The sequence below is a fragment of the Rhinoderma darwinii genome, chromosome 1 (assembly GCF_050947455.1).
Source record: "Rhinoderma darwinii isolate aRhiDar2 chromosome 1, aRhiDar2.hap1, whole genome shotgun sequence".
NCBI lineage: Eukaryota > Metazoa > Chordata > Amphibia > Anura > Rhinodermatidae > Rhinoderma > Rhinoderma darwinii.
In genome coordinates, this window is record NC_134687.1 from 61,430,301 (window position 1) to 61,449,523 (window position 19,223).

The 19,223-nt window shown below is 41.8% G+C and overlaps 1 protein-coding gene across 2 annotated transcripts in view; it reads left to right on the top strand.

Moving 5' to 3' along the window:
• NWD2 (NACHT and WD repeat domain containing 2) overlaps nt 1-19,223 on the top strand; it is a 253,510-nt gene that overhangs the window by 127,229 nt on the left and 107,058 nt on the right. For both annotated transcript variants that reach the window (XM_075858996.1, XM_075859004.1), the window contains exon 3: nt 12,600-12,716. In XM_075858996.1, coding sequence (XP_075715111.1) covers nt 12,600-12,716 — 117 coding nt within the window. The remainder of the gene's footprint in view (nt 1-12,599; nt 12,717-19,223) is intronic.

The following is a 19,223-nucleotide window of genomic DNA, read 5'->3' on the forward strand; positions in this document are numbered from 1 at the left end:
TAATGCTCAGTGTATGGAAGATGTTCGTGAATTGCAAGTGGATTTAAACAAACTAAGTATTTGGGCGTCCACTTGGCAAATGAAGTTTAATGTAGATAAATGTAAAGTTATGCATCTGGGTACCAACAACCTACATGCATCATATGTCCTAGGGGGAGCTACACCGGGGGAGTCACTTGTTGAGAAGGATCTGGGTGTACTTGTAAATCATAAACTAAATAATAGCATGCAATGTCAATCAGCTGCTTCTAAGGCCAGCAAGATATTGTCGTGTATTAAAAGAGGCATGGACTCGCGGGACAAGATGTAATTTTACCATTTTACAAAGCATTAGTAAGGCCTCATCTAGAATATGCAGTTCAGTTCTCTGCTCCAGTTCATAGAAAGGATGCCCTGGAGACAGTGGCGGATTAAGTAGACCATAGGCCCTGGGCTGTTACCCATAGTTGGGCCCCCCTTTTCCACCGCCGCCCTGTAACTATTGTTAACACTTCCTTTTTGTCCAGACATTAACAAATGGGTGTTACTACTCCCCTTGTCAAAAGCCTGTGTCCCCACATACTGACAGTCTCCAACCATCGCTGACCGTATCGCACCGTGTAGGGACACATTCTCCTGACAAGGGGAATAGTAACACTTATTTGTCTATCAGTCCTGGACTGCACAAAGACTTTGTGAAATACAAGGATTTCCTATAATAAACATGTCAGTAGAGATGACAGATTGTCTATAAATCTAGTGACTCACAGGTGACGACGTAGTTTTTTTCCTCTTCTCCATCCAGTCCAGACTTCATGACGACTTTTCCCGGCCATGACCCATTTCTGCAGAATTTGCCACTCAGATGTCTTTGGCTCCTCACTTTTCTAACATTTCCACACCTATAAACAAAGATAATATTATCATGGTGCCACACACTGTGCCCCTAAATATAATAGCACCAAACACTGCGCCCCTGAATAAAATAGTACAAACACTGTGCCCCTAAATATTATAGCACCATAGACTGCGCCCCTGAATATAATTGTGTCAAACAAAACAACACAGCCCCCTGTAAATAGCGCTACACAGTCCTCCCCCTCTGTAAATAGCGTCACATAGCCCTCCCCCTCTTGCATATAGTGCTACACAGCAATCCCCCTTAGATATACTGATACACAGCATGCCCCCATAGCCGCAACATAGTATAATGCCTCCATAGCCGCAACACAGTATAATGCCTCCATAGCTGTGACACAGTATAATGCCTCCATAGCTGTGACTTAGTATAATGCCTCCATAACTGCCTCTACACAGTATAATGCCTCCATAGCCGCAACACAGTATAATGTCCCTCATAGCTGCCTCCACACAGTATAATGCCCCCATAGCCGCAACACAGTATAATGCCCCCATAGCTGTGGCACAGTAGAATGCCTCCATAGCTGTGACACAGTATAATGCCCCCATAACTGCGACACAGTATAATGCCTCATAGCTGCCTCTACACAGTATAATGCCTCCATAACTGCCTCCACACAGTATAATGCCTCTATAGCCGCAACACAGTATAATGCCCCCATAGATGTGACACAGTATAACGCCCCCATAGATGTGACACAGTATAATGCCCCATAGATGTGACACAGTATAATGCCCCATAGATGTGACACAGTATAATGCCCCATAGATGTGACACAGTATAATGCCCCATAGCTGTGACACAGTATAATGCCCCATAGATGTGACACAGTATAATGCCCCATAGATGTGACACAGTATAATGCCTCCATATGTGCGTACCTAATAAATAAAAAAAACATAATTACTTACCTATCCCGGTTCCCACGACGGTGGGGGATGCTTCTCCTCCTCTGCACTGTCCCGTGAGTGACTCCGTGCAGACAGGCGCGATGACGTCACTACATCGCGCCTGCCTGCACTGAGCCGCTCACGGCAGAGTGAATGCTGGAGCGAGGCTCCAGCATTCAACCCAACTGAATCCGCGTCCTGTGGACGCAGATTCAGTTGGAAGCGGGCAGCGCAGCAGCGCTAGCAGCGCTAGCAGCACTGCATAGTTTTTTAAGATTGTGTGCGGTTCCGCCCGAACCGCCCATATTATAATCCGCCATTGCCTGGAGATGGAAAAAATACAAAGAAGAGCAACGAAGGTGATAAGGGGCATGGAGAATCTAAGTTATGAGGAAAGATTAAAAGCATTAAACCTATTTAGCCTTGAAAAAAGACGAGTAAGGGGGGACATGATTAACTTATATAAATATATTAACGGCACATACAAAAAATATGGTGAAATTCTGTTCCATGTAAAACCCCCTAAAAAAACAAGGGGGCACTCCCTCCGTCTGGAAAAAAAAGGTTCAACCTGCAGAGGCGACAAGCCTTCTTTACTGTGAGAACTGTGAATCTATGGAATAGCCTACCGCAGGAGCTGGTCACAGCAGGGACAGGAGATGCTTTAAAAAAGGCTTAGATAATTTCCTAGAACAAAAAAATATTAGGTCCAATTTGTAGAAATGTTTCCCTTCCCTTTTCCCATCCCTTGGTTGAACTTGATGGACATGTGTCTTTTTTTCAACCATACAAACTATTTAACACCCCAGGAGACAGGTTGGTTTGTTTGCATTAATTTGGATTTATACTGTAGTTGGGTTAAATAATGAAGAATGATAACAACAAAATATAAGTTTTTCACTAAATTCTAATCACATAAATCATGGTCCCCATTCTTTAATCACCGATATTAGTTTTTGGACCACAACCCTAAAATATGCATTAAAATCCTGCAAGATTGATGTTTATGTAATTATATTTTGGAAGTATGTTCATATAATTGCCACCATTAGGCTGGGTTCACACAACCTATTTTCAGACGTAAACGAGGCGTATTATGCCTCATTTTACGTCTGAAAATAGAGCTCCAATACGTCGGCAAACATCTGCCCATTCATTTGAATGGGTTTGCCGACGTACTGTGCAGACGACCTGTCATTTACGCGTCGTCGTTTGACAGCTGTCAAACAACGTCGCGTAAAATGACTGCCTCGTCAAAGAAGTGCAGGACACTTCTTTATAACGTAATTTGAGCCGTTCTTCATTGAAGTCAATGAAGAACAGCTCAAGATTACAGGCGTCAAAGACGGCTCGCAAAATTCGAGGAGGAGCTTTTACGTCTGAAAGGACGCAGCTGAAGATAGCGTGTGCACATACCCTTAAAATATTACCCACAACAGCGTAGAAAATATGGTAACCTGCCCATTATATTAGGTATTTCTATTGCATATATTGCAGTGGTTTGGAGGACAACCCATAGTGGATATAGATTAGGGGAATAGCAGTGTAATTTGCTATATGAATAAAGGAACTCTTGATTACATGATTGGCATTAATAGTATTTAGAAAGGAAAGGCTGAAGCATCAGTATCTGTTCACATATGGAGCCTAAAGAGAATGTGTCATCAGAAAATGACTATTGTTTAAATTACATTTTTATGTTAAACATATTTTTGAAAGAATTTTTGGTGATGTTTTTTTTTACTTTTCATATCATTTTCTATATTAAAATAATCCTGAAATCTTGACGTTTTTACTCTGGCCACGGAGCCTTATAGTAGACTGACACATCCTGTTCTATAGAGATCACTTCTCAACAGTTATCAAATTATCATCACAGTCAGGATTACAATGACAGGTAACACCTCTATATAGATAACACAGGATCCACCTTTGACAGTAGGTGATGGACACAGATCCCCCTCCCAAAATGACTTTTACTCAGGTTACAGAGCATGCCTAGAACACTCTCCCATAGAAGTCAGTGAGTAAGGCCTCATGCACACGACCGTAGCCATGTGCACGCCCGTGATTCTCGGGTCGGCCGGCAGCGGACTGTCAGCCGCAAGCCGCCCGCAAATGAGCCCGGACCACAGAAGACGGCCGTAGTAAGACATGTCCGTTCTTTTTGCGGTGCGGGCTGCCGGGCCATGCACAGACCGTAAAAACTACGGTCGTGTGCATAGCCCCATAGAAATGAATGTGGCCGCAATTCTCCCGTGGATTTTCGGGGGAATTGCGGCCGCAAAAGAACGTTCGTGTGCATGGGGCCTTAGACTATTGTTTCCTATGGTCCTTGTGGCTGCTGTAAAGAATATCTCTGAATGCAGTTAAGAGAACGGAGGAGCACCACAGGCAAGATAGCTGCCCCCATTATCATGTACAGAAAATAAAATTTAAAAAAACTACAATCATAAAACAAAAACAATATGAAAAAAATATATATATTTCACTATGTGGTTTTAATTAGCTAAAAAAAATACCATAGGTGATACATTCCCTTTAGGAATAGGTGATGGATAGAATATGTTTAAGGCAGATCAATTCCCTCCATGATATATAGTGGCGAGTTTTTAACAAATATACATTGTTACTATGCCCTTAAAGGGAACCTGTCACCAGTATTTCACCTATTAAACCAGCAATAACTGGTCGAAATAGGTGATAAATCATTTTTATATCATCTATAATTATCTTCTAACAGTAGTATTCTGTTTTTTATTGTTCCTGCGCCGTATGCTAATGAGCATAAAATAAAAAGAGTCATATCTTCATTTCTCAAGCCCTTCCGAGTTAACCCCGCCTCCTTACCTTTGATTGACAGCTCCTCGCCTCCCCCAGCACATTCAAAATCCCGCGTCTGCGCATCGATATCATGTTCTGGTGCGTGCGCATAACGGGACAAAATAGCGGCGCATGCACAGTAACTAGATTTGAGGTCTGGACGAAGCAGGGAATGGTGACGGACCATACATGACAGGAACATGCGCACTCTCTCTGATGAGATTTCGGCATTCAGCGTGGGCCAGTTTTTGGCGGTGGGTGGGCATAAGAAGAGGAACGAACAGGTGCAAAATGTTTGCAGACCATTATTTACGGTTTAGGAGAGGGGATAACGGCAATGAACTTTTGACAGCAGCGGCCAGCGAGGGGTAGAGTTCAATAGGTGAAATGCTGGAGACAGGTTCCCTTTAAAGGGAAATTGTAACTAGGTCCTTCTATATTAGGGCATCTAACAACTTGTCACATATACTCCTTTACTCTGTGATTCTTTTTTGCAATTCGAAAGAACTGAGAGAGTTAACAGGATGCATGTCCATACAGTTTTGACGCAATAAATAGCGCAGTCTACTACGGTATTGATTTCCGTCAAAACTATGGAACCCCTAAAAAACGGTGACAAACGGAAACCATTTGCACCAGATCCGTTACCATTGAAATCAATGGTGATGCAAATGGAAACCTATGACATACCCTTAGAGTTCATAGAAACCGCAGTCCTAGTTCTAAGGAGTCAAAGGGATGAATCTGTCTTCTTCTGGCCCTCTGTTCTCTTCAAATGTAATAAATGATGTTGTATCTAGTTCTAAATGAAAAACAATTTGATTCAGCGTGCCAAGAACAACAAATACTTAATAATCAGATACAATAAGTTATATATTCTAGTTCTTAGGAGTAGCATGTGTCCATATTACTGTGTGTATGAACTGCACTTGAGATATTAGTTAATATAGTTGTTGCAGTTTCCTTACAAAAAGATCAATGTTTCCTTCAAGGAACAGAGCTTAAAATAACAGGAATCCAAATCATTGTAATCATTCCTTCTGTTATGCTTATCTCTAGGCACAGATGCTCTAAGCAAGAAAATGTTTGGCACCAGATAATTTTTCATGTTAAAAAAATCAATATTTTACACTATACTAAAAGTGAAAATATCTCAAACTAGATTTTTAATAAATGCTCTGCTTTAATGATAAAAATATATTTGAGGGTGCTTTGAAAACTTGGGGGCAGCTGCTGCTCGTGGCAAACACTGTACCAAAGATGAATTATCATTACTGCCTGCCACCATACTTGTAGAAGGATACGTTACTATTATGAAAGTGGCTACATCTATATATTTTCATTTCACTTCTCTCGTTTTCAAGCTGTTACCTTATGCCTAATTGTTATACAAGGCTTGGAAGAATTTTCTTGTGTGCTAGATACACTGAGTCTGCGGGGACAAAAAGTTTCCCAAGTAGCCCTACCCTAAAAAGGGAACAAGACCAGCGATGTAGATAATATTGACCAGGAGATATTATTGACCCTAAGTCAGTCTCACAGTGCAATTCATGATCTACACAACTAAATTATTCAGTTATACAGTTGCAGGAAAAAGAATGTGACCCCCTATGGATTTACTTAGATTTCTGCATTGATTACTAATAAAATGTGGTTTGATTCTTATCTAAGTCACAATTATAGACACTGGCGTAGCTATAGGGGTCGCAGCGGTCGCAATTGCGACCGGGCCCCGAAGCCAGGGGGGCCCACGGCCCCCCGCACCACATCAATAAAAAGTTACTATAGTAACTCGGGCCGCGGGCCCCTGTTACTATAGTAACATACTTTACTTACCTTCCTGGTTCCGGATCGCAGCGGAGGTCCTGACGTCAGGCGCTGTGCGCAGCGCATGACGTCACAGCGCTATGCCGCCGCGCACAGCATCGAGACTACAGAACTCCCGCCGCGGCCGAAGAGGAAGGTAAGGTTAGCCCTGACTGGCGGGGTCTGACTCCCGGGACCCGCCAATCAGCTGTTTTGAAGGGGCCGCAGCACTCGTACGAGAGCTGCTCCCCTTCATTCCTGTCACTTCATTCCGGTCACACTGTGAATCGGTGTCGGCGATTCACAGTGTGAGCGAGTAGTGAAATGAAGGGGAAGCAGCTCTCGTACGAGTGCTGCGGCCCCTTCAAAACAGCTGATTTGCGGGTCCCGGGCGACACATCAGCTATTGATGGCCTATTCTGTGGATAGGCCATCAATGTTTAGGGACTGCACAACCCCTAAGCCTACGATGTATCAGGCTTAGGGGGCCCATGAGACAGGATCACAGATTGTGTGATCCTGTCTGCTGGGCCCTGTATCTAAGCCAATCACATGGTAGGCTTAGATACATGGCCCATGCGTGATCCTGTCTGCTGGGCCTGTATCTAAGCCTACCACACTGTAGGTTTAGATACAGGGCCCCAGCACACACTAATCTTATACTGTATAAGATTACTGTCTGCTGGACCCTGTATCTAAGCCTACCTTGTGGTAGGCTTAGATACAGGGTCCCACAGACAGTATCACACATGGGCCCTGTATCTAAGCCTTAGGGTATGTGCACAGACACTAATTACGTCCGTAATTGACGGACGTATTTCGGCCGCAAGTACCGGACCGAACACAGTGCAGGGAGCCGGGCTCCTAGCATTATAGTTATGTACGATGCTAGGAGTCCCTGGCTCGCTGCAGGACAACTGTCCCATACTGTAAACATGTTTTCAGTACGGGACAGTTGTCCTGCAGCGAGGCAGGGACTCCTAGCGTCGTACATAAGTATGATGCTAGGAGCCCGGCTCCCTGCACTGTGTTTGGTCCAGTACTTGCGGCCGAAATACGTCCGTCAATTACGGACGTAATTAGTGTGTGTGCACATACCCTACCACATGTGTTACTAATAATTTTTTGTGTGTTTTCTTACAGGTTCGGTCGTTGGACTACGGCGGATTCCAGGACTACTTCGATGACAGCTTTTTTTTTTATTAATAAAATGGTTAATGAGGGCTGTGTGGGTTTTTTTTTTATTTCAATAAAATATTTTTTCTATGTCTTTGTGTTTTTTTTTTTAAACTATATTACTACCGCCTTAGTAATGGCCGCCGGCTGATTGACAGCATCCATTGCTAAGGCGGGGCTTAGTGTTAGCAGGTGCAGAGGCTAACACTAACCCCCTTTATTACCCCGGTACCCACCACCACCAGGGGTGCTGGGAAGAGCCGGGTACCATCCAGTACTTGACCATCTCTAGTGATGGTTGGCCACTGGGGTGGCCGCAGGCTGGTATTATCAGGAGGGGAAAGGTCAAAAACAGTGGCCCTTCCCATTCTGGTAATGCTGCCTGCTGCTGCTTTATTGTATCTGGCTGGTTATGAAAATGGGGGGGACCCCACGTCATTTAAAAAAAAAAAAAAAAAAAAAAAAATAATTGGAAAGAACGATGTCGGGTCCCCCCCAATTTTCATAACCAGCCAGATACAACACAGCAGCAGCAGGCAGTATTACAAGGGTGGGAGGGCCACTGTTTTTGGCCTTCCCCAGCCTAATACTACCAGCCTGCGGCCACCCCGGTGCCTGCCCGTCACTACAGATGGTCGGGTACTGGTTTGTACCCGGCTCTTCCCAGTACCCCTGGTGGCGGTGGGTACCGGGGTGATAATGGGGTTTAGTGTTGGCCTCTGCACCGCCTAACATTAAGCCTCGCCTTAGTAATGGAGGTTGTCAATCAGCCAGCGGCCATTACTAAGGCGGTGATAATAAAGTTTAAAAAGATACAAGCACATAGAAAAAATATTTTATTGAAATAAAAAAACACAACCCTCATTAACCATTTTATTGAGAATAAAAAAAACGCCGTCATTGAAGTCCTCAAATCCGAAGTCCAACAACCGAACCTGTAAAAAAAAACACAAACACAAAAATAATCAGTAACACATAAAGAAGCAAAATGTCAGCGAGCTGGGCCCTGTATCTAATCCTATCATGTGTGATACAGTCTGCTGAGCTGTGTATCTAATCCAATCATGTATGATACTGTCTGCTGGGCCCTATATATCTAATCCGATCATGTGTGATACTGTCTGCTGAGCTGTGTATCTAATCCTATCGTGTGATACTGCCTTCTGAGCCACTGTATCTAATCCTATCATGTGTGATACTGTCTGCTGAGCCACTGTATCTAATCCTATCATGTGTGGTACTGTCTGCTGAGCCACTGTATCTAATCCTATCATGTGTGGTACTGTCTGCTGAGCCACTGTATCTAATCCTATCATGTGTGATACTGTCTGCTGGGCCACTGTATCTAATCCTATCATGTGTGATACTGTCTGCTGAGCTGTGTATCTAATCCTATCATGTGTGATACTGCCTTCTGAGCCACTGTATCTAATCCTATCATGTGTGATACTGTCTGCTCAGCCACTGTATCTAATCCTATCCATAGTTTATAGGGTCGTAGTGCTATAGATATGCTATGCTGTCTCATATACACACTATTTTTTGGGGCGGACACATATGTATTGGGGCTATTTCCCGGACATTTTAAGCCCTGAGGGTATGTTCACACGGCAGCGTCCGTTACGGCTGAAATTACTGTGCTGTTTTCAGGAGAAAACAGCACCGTAATTTCAGCCGTAATGGCATGTGGAGGCGTCTTTTGCTGCGTCCATTACGGAAGTAACTGAAGCTGGTTTTCCATGGAGTCCATGGAAAACGGCTCCATTTACGTCTGAAGAAGTGACAGGCACTTTTTTACGCGCCGCCTTTTGACAGCGACGCGTAAACAAAAATGACCGTCGGCACAGAACATCGTAAGACCCATTCAAATGAATGGGCAGATGTTTGCCGACGCTTTTGAGCCGCATTTTCGGACGTAATTCAATGCTAAAACGCCCTAATTACATCCGTAAATAGTGTGTGTGAACCCAGCCTTAGTGACGCCCCCGGCTGCTAGTGCTGCATTGTTGGGTCACTTAGGAGACCCAGCGATGCAGCTGAAAGTGGACCGTCGGCCATGAGAAGTTTGCGGGGGGGGGGGGCCCAGTAAGAATTTTTGCATCGGGGCCCATGAGCCTCTAGCTACGCCCCTGATTATAGACAATCACAATCTATCGAAACTAATAACACACAAATAGTTGTGCTGTTCATGTATTTTATTGAGTACATTGAGTAAACATCCACAGTGCAGGGAGAAAAAGTAAAAGAACATCTTTTTGTATGACTTCTTCAGGAGTTAATTGGCAGAAGGCGTTTTTATTAAGGATATAATATTGTAAGTGTGGGTTTCACAGGTGCTTTGCCTTTTAAAAATAGGCACACAAAGCCTGGTTACTGACATATCTGTTCTTCTCAAGAAAAATTGGTTAGTGTGAGTCATGCATCGAGGCAAACAACTTGCAAAAGATGTGTTATAGAGATGCATAAAGCTGGAAATGGCCATAAAAGCATTGCTAAATACCTGGGTGTACATCAATGCACAGTTCAACAAATTGTCTCTACAAATGGAGACAATTCAGGACCGTTGCTACTCTCCCTAGGAGTGGGTGTCCTGTTAAGATCACTCCAAGTTCACAACAGGCAACCTTGAAAAATGGTGAGAAAGAAGCGACGGGTAACAGCAAAAAAAACCCAAACTGCAAAAACCTCTGCTTATGTATCCATTATTGGAAAAACACTAAACAATAATGGTGCTCATGAAAGGAAACCACAAATGAAGCCGTCTCAGGTTTGCCCCAGACCACCTAGATGTTTCACAATGCTTCCGAGAAAATGTTCTATGGACAGAAACAAAAGTAGAACTTTTTAGCACAAATGCACAATGCTATGTTTGGAGGAAAACACTGCACACCAACACCAAAAACTCTTCTCAACTGTGAAGCATGGTGGAGGGAGCATCATGGTTTGTGGTTTCTTATGTAAGTAATCAATGCAGAAATCCAGATAACTTCAAAGGGTTCACAAACTTTTTTTTGCAACTGTAGGACAAAATGTAACTTGTTGAATTTTGGGGAGGAGCAGCAGGGGGAGGCAGCTGATTGGTCATAGCACACAGTACAGCTCTCGAGCCCTACACCAGAAGGAGTCGATCCATTCAGGACAGTTATAAAGAGAAAATTGACATTCACGGAAAGGATGGCGAAGGAAAAGACCAAAAATATACAGGTTACACCCAATATTTCTAGCAGCACTACATCTAATTTACATCTACAGCTAAGATTTGCTGAGATAACTGAGGTTAAGTCAGTTAGTCAGATTAGTGTGAGAATGTCCTTGGATTTCACAGGTTATTCTCAAAACACTCAGCCATTATCCATGACCTATTGTAACCTAAAGCATTTCAAATGTAGCTATTCTATACTATGGTCTTCCTTTCATGCATATGAATACGTGCATTACGCTTTAGTATGAAAATGGTATATGGTAAAGAATGACATTTGTCATTCTTAGTTTCAAAAAATTATTTTGACTGTAATACTCCATTAAAGAAGGAACTTTTAACCCATTCAGGACCAGACTTTTTCATTTTTATGCTTTTGCTTTTTCCTCCCCGCCTTCTAAAAGTCATGACTCTTTTTTTATTTTTTCATTAACACAGCCTTATGAGGGCTTAATTTTTATGGAACAAATTGTACTTTCTGATGGTACTATTTAATATTATGTGTGATGTACTGGGAAGCTGGAAAAAATTCAGGATGGGGTGGAATTGGAAAAAAACAGAAGTTCCGCCATTTTCTTATGAGTTTCGTTTTTACGATGTTCACTTTACGGTGAAAATGACACATTACCTTTATTCTGCGGGTGAGTACGATCACAGTGATACCAAATTTATACAGTTTTTGCTATTTAGTACCTTTAAAAAAATGTAAAAGTCTGAAAGAAACTCATTTTTTTTTTTTTTTGCATCGCCATATTTTGACCCTCGTAACTTTTTTATATTTCTGTGTACAGAGCTGTGTAAGGCATCTTTTTGTACGTGGAAAGATGTGGCTTTTATTAATACCATTTTGGCGAATGTGCCCAATTGATCACTTTTTATTAAAAAATTTGGGGGGTTGAAGTGGCAAAAACACTGTGATTCTGCCATTTTTACCTTTTCTCGCTATGGCGTTCACCGCATTTGAAAAATATTTTTATATTTTAATAGTTCGGGAATTTTCACCTAATGTGTTTATTTTTGTTTATTTATTTTTATATATGATCTAGGGAAAGGAGGGTGATTTGAATTTTTACACTTTTTCATTTTTTTTTACATTTTTTAAAACTTTTTTAAAAATAATTATTACTATTTTTAGCCCCCCTAGGGGGCTTTAAACTGCGATCATTAGATCGCTTATGGCTTAGTTTGCAATATCACAATATTGAAGTCTATGGCCAAATCAGTGTATTGCTATCGAGACCCGCCACAGGCAGTCTTCCTATAGCTGGGCTGGGAGCGTTCACAAGTCTCCCAGCTGCTATAGGAGTAAACAAAAAAAAGTGAAAGTGAAAAACCCCTCAGATGCCGGTGGTCCCATCTGACATCGGCATCTGAAGGCTTAAATGCTTGCGATCAGAGATGTTTCTGATCGCAAGCATTGCCACTGGGTCCCTCCTGTGTAGCCATTTTTAAAAACCCATTCCCAACGTGAATCTACGGATTAGCGAAGGAAAAGAGTTAATAAAAAACTGTATCAAAATATCATTTTATTGCTGATATTACTAGGAAACTGTTACTAAAATGTAAGCATGCCCCATAACATCATTGTCTCTGATTATAACTGTTGGTATTGTAAGGACTTGGTCACGGTATATGTTGCTATATAGATGAAAGAATACAACCCAACATTGAGCAAGGTACAAATACATCTAACACAGCTAGAGAAAAAGTTTGAACTGCAAAGGACTGTGAAATTAAAGGTGATTTTTGTTATTTGCTCCTATATTTTTGGAATACTAATACTACTGCTCACATTAAATCCTAGGCTATAGACTTATATTGGGGGATACCACCAGAAGAGTGGGAGAGTCCTGAACTGCAGAGGACACGTATGAGGCTGTTGGAGGAGTGTTTGAAGACATCTGCGGGACCATGTTTTGTTGTAAGTAAAGAGTAAACTAATTTCCTACACAATAGTATGGCTTTGTACTTAAAGGAATGTGCATATTCCCAAATCTAAGATATTAGATGAGTCAGAGAACATGTTACTATAATGTTCTGTGCAAGCAAATATGCAGATTATAATGGAAATATCTGTGTTAGTAAAAACAAGTGGTTAGATCTTGAACATGGAATCTTATGATAGCATCCATGTATAAATGTATATCATTGTGAAAAATTTAATTTGATAATTCTATAGGTCAACATCTAGTAACCCCTGGAAAGAACACAAAGTGGATGGTTGTAACCTTAGAAGGTTGAAAGTATGCATTCTAACATATAGCCACTAAAATATTAAAAGTTAAACTCAGATTTCACTTTTATACTATGGAAAAGTCAAAATATTCAAGACAAGCCAATAAGTCAGGGAGCGTGGTAACTTGAGATTACGCATGCTGAATTACGCTAAACTTGCAGTTCATATGAGGCTAGGTAATACTGAACAATCTAGTGATTTTTGTCCTAAAGGCTAATGAATACCTCTCTGGTCCGGTTCAGAAGTTGCTGATACAACCCATTTGGTCCCACCTCTACATATGATCAAGTTTTTTCCGTTCTTAGGTTATAACTGATTCTCCACAGAACGGCAGTGGTGTAGATATAAGGATTGCAGCAGTCGCAGTTGCAACTGGAGCCCTAAGCTAGGGGGCCCCACAGGCCTCCTCACCTCACCAACGATGACTGGGCTCCCAATGTATATAGTCACGAATACCCCACCACTCACAAGAAAACAAGAAAATATATTGCAAGTTGAATAGATTTATTTTTTCCCAAAGCCGTATATCTTATATTATTTAATATGTAATCAGCGTTTTTATATGAATACATGAGTTGATGATACTTCCAGTTCCGTTATGCTTTCTCTACATATGCTATATGACACATATTCTCACAGAACCTTAGAACCCAGATGGGTATTAAAAATCCATATATAAGTAAAATTGTCATGATGGTGGGGCACCAGACCCCATGAGCCTTTATCTATTCCCCTGAGGAAATGGCAATGAATAGTACCACAGCGCACTAGACTTACTAAATATTATTTGCAAATGTTTACTTATATGGATATAGAAAACCCCAACATAACACAAATGTTCTAAATGTTTGAAATGATGCTAACAGGCAAATGTACACGGCAGAACCCTGCGCATGGAGCCTGTGCCACTTATGCCTCATGCACACGACCATGTGTGCTGGCCGGGTCCCGTTAATAATCCATGGAAAGATGGGACATGTTCTACCTTTCCATGGATCAGAGAGTCGGGTCAGTTTTCATGGACCCGATCCACCCGCTAAGGCCCCATTCACACGACCGTAAAAATCTTCCGTAATTGCGGACCGTAATTACGGTCCGCAATTACGGACCTATTCACTTCTATTGACCACAGACACCTTCCCGTATATTTACGGGATGGTGTCCGGGCCGTAGAAGTGTACCGGAAAAGATAGGACATGTCAGTTCTTTTTATTTTTACGGTCCGTGCTCCCATACTTTGCATGGTAGCACAACCCGCAAATGCGGGTGGCTGTCCGCAGCCATCAGTGGCCGGCCATGCCCGCAATTGCGGGCCGTGATTACGGGCACGCCATGTGCATGGGGCCTAAAGTGAATGGGTCTGTGAAAACAATCGGGTGCCAGTCGGATGCTGTAAAAAACGGTCCTAGTGGCACTCAGTCGTGTGCAACGGGCATTACAAACTGTTAAATCTAAATTAGAGTTATCCCAGTGTACACAGAGCTCATGGGTGTTACTACAGGATTTATCATGTAATGAAATTCACAGGCATACATAAGCCCTAGAACTGTGAATATAGTTTAACTGTGAAGCTTTCTTTCAGTATTTGAAAAATATCATCTGCCTGTGATACAGCAGAGCAATTCTAGCAGGCGATTCCTTGTGGAACACGACAAATTGGCCTGGAAGAATTCCACTGTGGATGTGAGCTGCCGCATAATAGCTGTGCCCTATACACTACTGCACATGCTATAAAAAGACAACTCCAAAGAAAATCTGTCATGGTGGAGACAGATCTCTTTAAATAAGAAAGTCAATAAGACAAAGTACTGTACTAACAAATCCTCCTTCCTTCCCGAATACCATTTGGGGCCTGTAAAGCAGACACTATATGTAAAACATCAAATCCCACTCAGCGGATTGACGAAGAGGGAACCTCTGACCTACTACCTTGACTTTTTTTTATAGAAAAAAAAACATGTGTATCTGGGAACAGCCTGTTTCCAGGGTAGGCTCCAAAAATACATGACATAAAGATGCAGGGCTAGGGGCACACTGAATCTCTGCCTTGGTGAAAGAAAACACTTTAACTTTCAGGTGCCTTGGAGCTGGTCAGGTGATGGGGCTTTTTATGGACCTACCATTAGGAGTGAGAAGCCGTTGGTGATGTTGCACTCCTTTGCTTTATTTTGCCAGACGAGGCCTGCACAGAATATTGCCATGTTTTGCCCCATTCTTTGAATAAACAAATGTTCCATCCTGCAATGTCTGCTGGTTGGTGTAATACCCTGTCTGATGTAAATACTCCCTCTCCGTGACATTTTTTTTCTGACAATATCAGTTCATATATATTAATTGAAAGATATTATAATATTTTTTTTCCCATTAGCTGCAGTAGTAATCTAATTACCTATAGACGCTCCTATTACCCTGCTGTTTACAGAATAGTGTAAAAGACAAAGTAGGAAGCAAACTATAGACCAGTGGAGATCAGCCTACCACATAATGGGGGCCTCAGAAGTGGCTCATGGCTCTATCCGAGGGCCACACATTGCATTCAATGGCTTAGTGGTTGGCACTGTTGCCTTGCAGTTCTGGGGTCCTGGGTTTTGAATCCGACCAAGGACAGCATCTGCATGGAGTTTCTAGATTCGTTCCATTTGGCATGGGTTTCCTCCCACACTTACAAAATATACAAATAGGTTTATTAAAAATTTAGATTGTGAGCCCCAATGGGGAATGAGACTGATGTGAGTTATTACAAACTGTATTGTGCTGCTGAATATTTTAGCGCTATATAAATGTAATAAATAAAGTGTCTTGTGACTCTTTTACAGCAGAGTTGTGGCTTATAGATAGAGATATGCACATACTCTATCCATTATAGTCTATGAGAGATACGGAAACTGCAAAGTTTCTGTACCTCTTGGTCCAGTGTAATAGAGGGTGACCAGATGCCAACCATTGCTATGGACTATAGTAGTGGTAAAGTAGAAATTTCCTACACAGCTTTTCTGTAGTTTTACATTAATCCTCAGTTGTAAGAAGCAAATCCATTGATAATAACGTATTAGGGAATTTCTATTTTCATCTGATACTTGAGTCATGACTTTTTATTTTTAATTTTTTTTATTTATTACATTTAAATTGTCACAAAAAATATCATAAACGTCAATCCACATAATGCATATAATGAATCCCTCCCATCCCCCTTTCCACGAGCACTAGGGATCCCCTTAAATGGATCTCGACGGTTAATGGCTTTGCTCATGTAGAGCTTTTCCATAAACTGCTCACTTTTTACTGTAGTGCAGTTCAGCAGCATATTATCCAGATGTGAAGCGACACTTGTCCTACAGTCATCACTGTAATCCCTGCATCTGATTAACTACACATCAAACAGTATATATTCTATGACTTCTCTCAGATCTGTCAGTGTTATTACAAACACAATTTCCAGGCAGAACATTGATGAACGTTTTGTGAGATGCAAATATTGCATTAGCCATAAAACAACAAGCTTCCCAGAAAGAATAATATATTAGCTTACAAGTAAAAGGTGAAAAGGGAAGTGAGAATAGAAATAACAGCCCGTCTATATTAACAGTAGGGAGCCGACGGATGGACAAAACTTCTGTGTACTGTGCATTGCCATGATAGCACAGGCAGATTCAGCGGAAACGAGTTTGTCAATGCAGTAAAGAGTTTGTGTTTTAAAGAAGTCCCAACGTATTTTCTGTCATTTTCCATAGATCTGCAGGTATGAAAGCAGAAAAGAAACAGCTCAATGAAAAGTCTGCGACATCTGTGTATGGCTCTGCACTGTTCCTGTGTAGTCCATGCAAATAGTCATTCATTTAAACTGTATTTTCCGCAGTGAGTTGAGAAGAGAAGATTGTTTAAAAGATTGACGACAGAGAGGAAAACACATTCACCATTTTTATTTTATTTTGACCCCAAATGCTATATCTCTACAATGATACAAGAGTTTAACAAGTAACCACGGAGCCCCATAGCAAAACCTGGAATGTGCCCCGGCTCCATCAGGCTTATTATTTTGCTCTCCACTCTATCACCTGTTTTTTCCTGCCATCTTTATTTCACAGTGTCTCTATTAATTTTCCCACTCTCACATTTCATCATAACCGGTTATCACCAACTGCACATCACGTGTGAGTGGAGATGAGGCCCCTTAAAATGGTTTCTCGGTATTATGCAAATAAAGCTTAAATGGACCGCAACATTTCAAACAACTTTTGTTAATCTAATTGTATACCTGAGATATATTAACTTTGTAATTTACTTACTGTTAAAATTCAGTTATTTTATCCATTCAAATTCTATGTGAAGTTACGGCCACTAGATATTTCCCTTCCTGTAATCCGCTGTCAATCAAAATCTGTCCCTAGTTACAAATGGATGGCAGAAAGCAGGGGTTTCTCTCTTCACTGCCTGCCAATACAAGTCTATGGAGTGGGGAGGCGAGGAGCAAGAGGATGGAGCAGGGAAAGAAAGACAAAGACATGCTGCCAATGCAAGTCTATGGAGAGGGGAGGGGAGCAGGAGGAGAGAGCTGGAAGAGAAAGAGACACGGACACGCTGCCTATACAAGTCTATGGAGAGGATTGGGAGAAGCGTGAGCAGAGTGAAAAAGACAGACAGATGTGCTGCAGTTTCCTGGGGTTATATCTCTCCCCAGTGCTGGACTCCCAACTACACTGCTCCTTATCTCTGTATAATCTCCTCCATGCTGCTGCAGCTTATATATATACACTACCGTTCAAAAGTTTAGGGTCACTTAGAAATTTCCTTATTTTTGAAAGAAAAGCACAGTTTTTTTCAATGAAGATAACATTAAATTAATCAGAAATACACTCTATACATTGTTAATGTGCTAAATGACTATTCTAGCTGCAAACGTCTGGTTTTTAATGCAATATCTACATAGGTGTATAGAGGCCAATTTCCAGCAACCATCACTCCAGTGTACTAATGGTACATTGTGTTTGCTAACTGTGTTAGAAGACTAATGGATGATTAGAAAACACTTGAAAACATTTGTGCAATTATGTTAGCACCGCTGTAAACAGTTTTGCTGTTTAGAGGAGCTATAAAACTGACCTTCCTTTGAGCTAGTTGAGAATCTGGAGCATTACATTTGTGGGTTCGATTAAACTCTCAAAATGGCTAGAAAAAGAGAGTTTTCATGTGAAACTCAACAGTCTATTCTTGTTCTTAGAAATGGAGGCTATTCCATGCGAGAAATTGCCAAGAAACGGAAGATTTCCTGCAACGGTGTGTACTACTCCCTTCAGAGGACAGCACACACAGGCTCTAACCAGAGTAGAAAGAGAAGTGGGAGGCTCCGCTGCACAACTGAGCAACAAGACAAGTACATTAGAGTCCCTAGTTTGAGAAATAGATGCCTCACAACTGACAGCTTCATTAAATAGTACCCGCAAAACACTAGTGTCAACGTCTACAGTGAAGAGGCGACTCCGGGATGCTGGCCTTCAGGGCAGAGTGGCAAAGAAAAAGCCATATCTGAGACTGGCTAATAAAAGGAAAAGATTAATATAGGCAAAAGCACACAGACATTGGACAGAGGAAGATTGGAAAAAAGTGTTATGGACAGACGAATCGAAGTTTGAGGTGTTTGGATCACACAGAAGAACATTTGTGAGACGCAGAACAACTGAAAAGATGCTGGAAGAGTGCCTGACGCCATCTGTCAAGCATGGTGGAGGTAATGTGATGGTCTGGGGTTGCTTTGGTGCTGGTAAAGTGGGAGATTTGTACAAGGTAAAAGGGATTTTGAATAAGGAAGGCTATCACTCCTTTTTGCAACGCCATGCCATACCCTGTGGACAGCGCTTGATTGGAGTCAATTTCATCCTACAACAGGACAATGACCCAAAGCACACCTCCAAATTATGCAAGAACTATTTAGGGAAGAAGCAGGCAGCTGGTATTCTATCTGTAATGGAGTGGCCAGCGCAGTCACCAGATCTCAACCCCATAGAGCTGTTGTGGGAGCAGCTTGACCGTATGGTACGCAAGAAGTGCCCATCAAGCCAATCCAACTTGTGGGAGGACCTTCTGGAAGCATGGGGTGAAATTTCTCCCGATTACCTCAGCAAATTAACAGCTAGAATGCCAAAGGTCTGCAATGCTGTAATTGCTGCAAATGGAGCATTCTTTGACGAAAGCAAA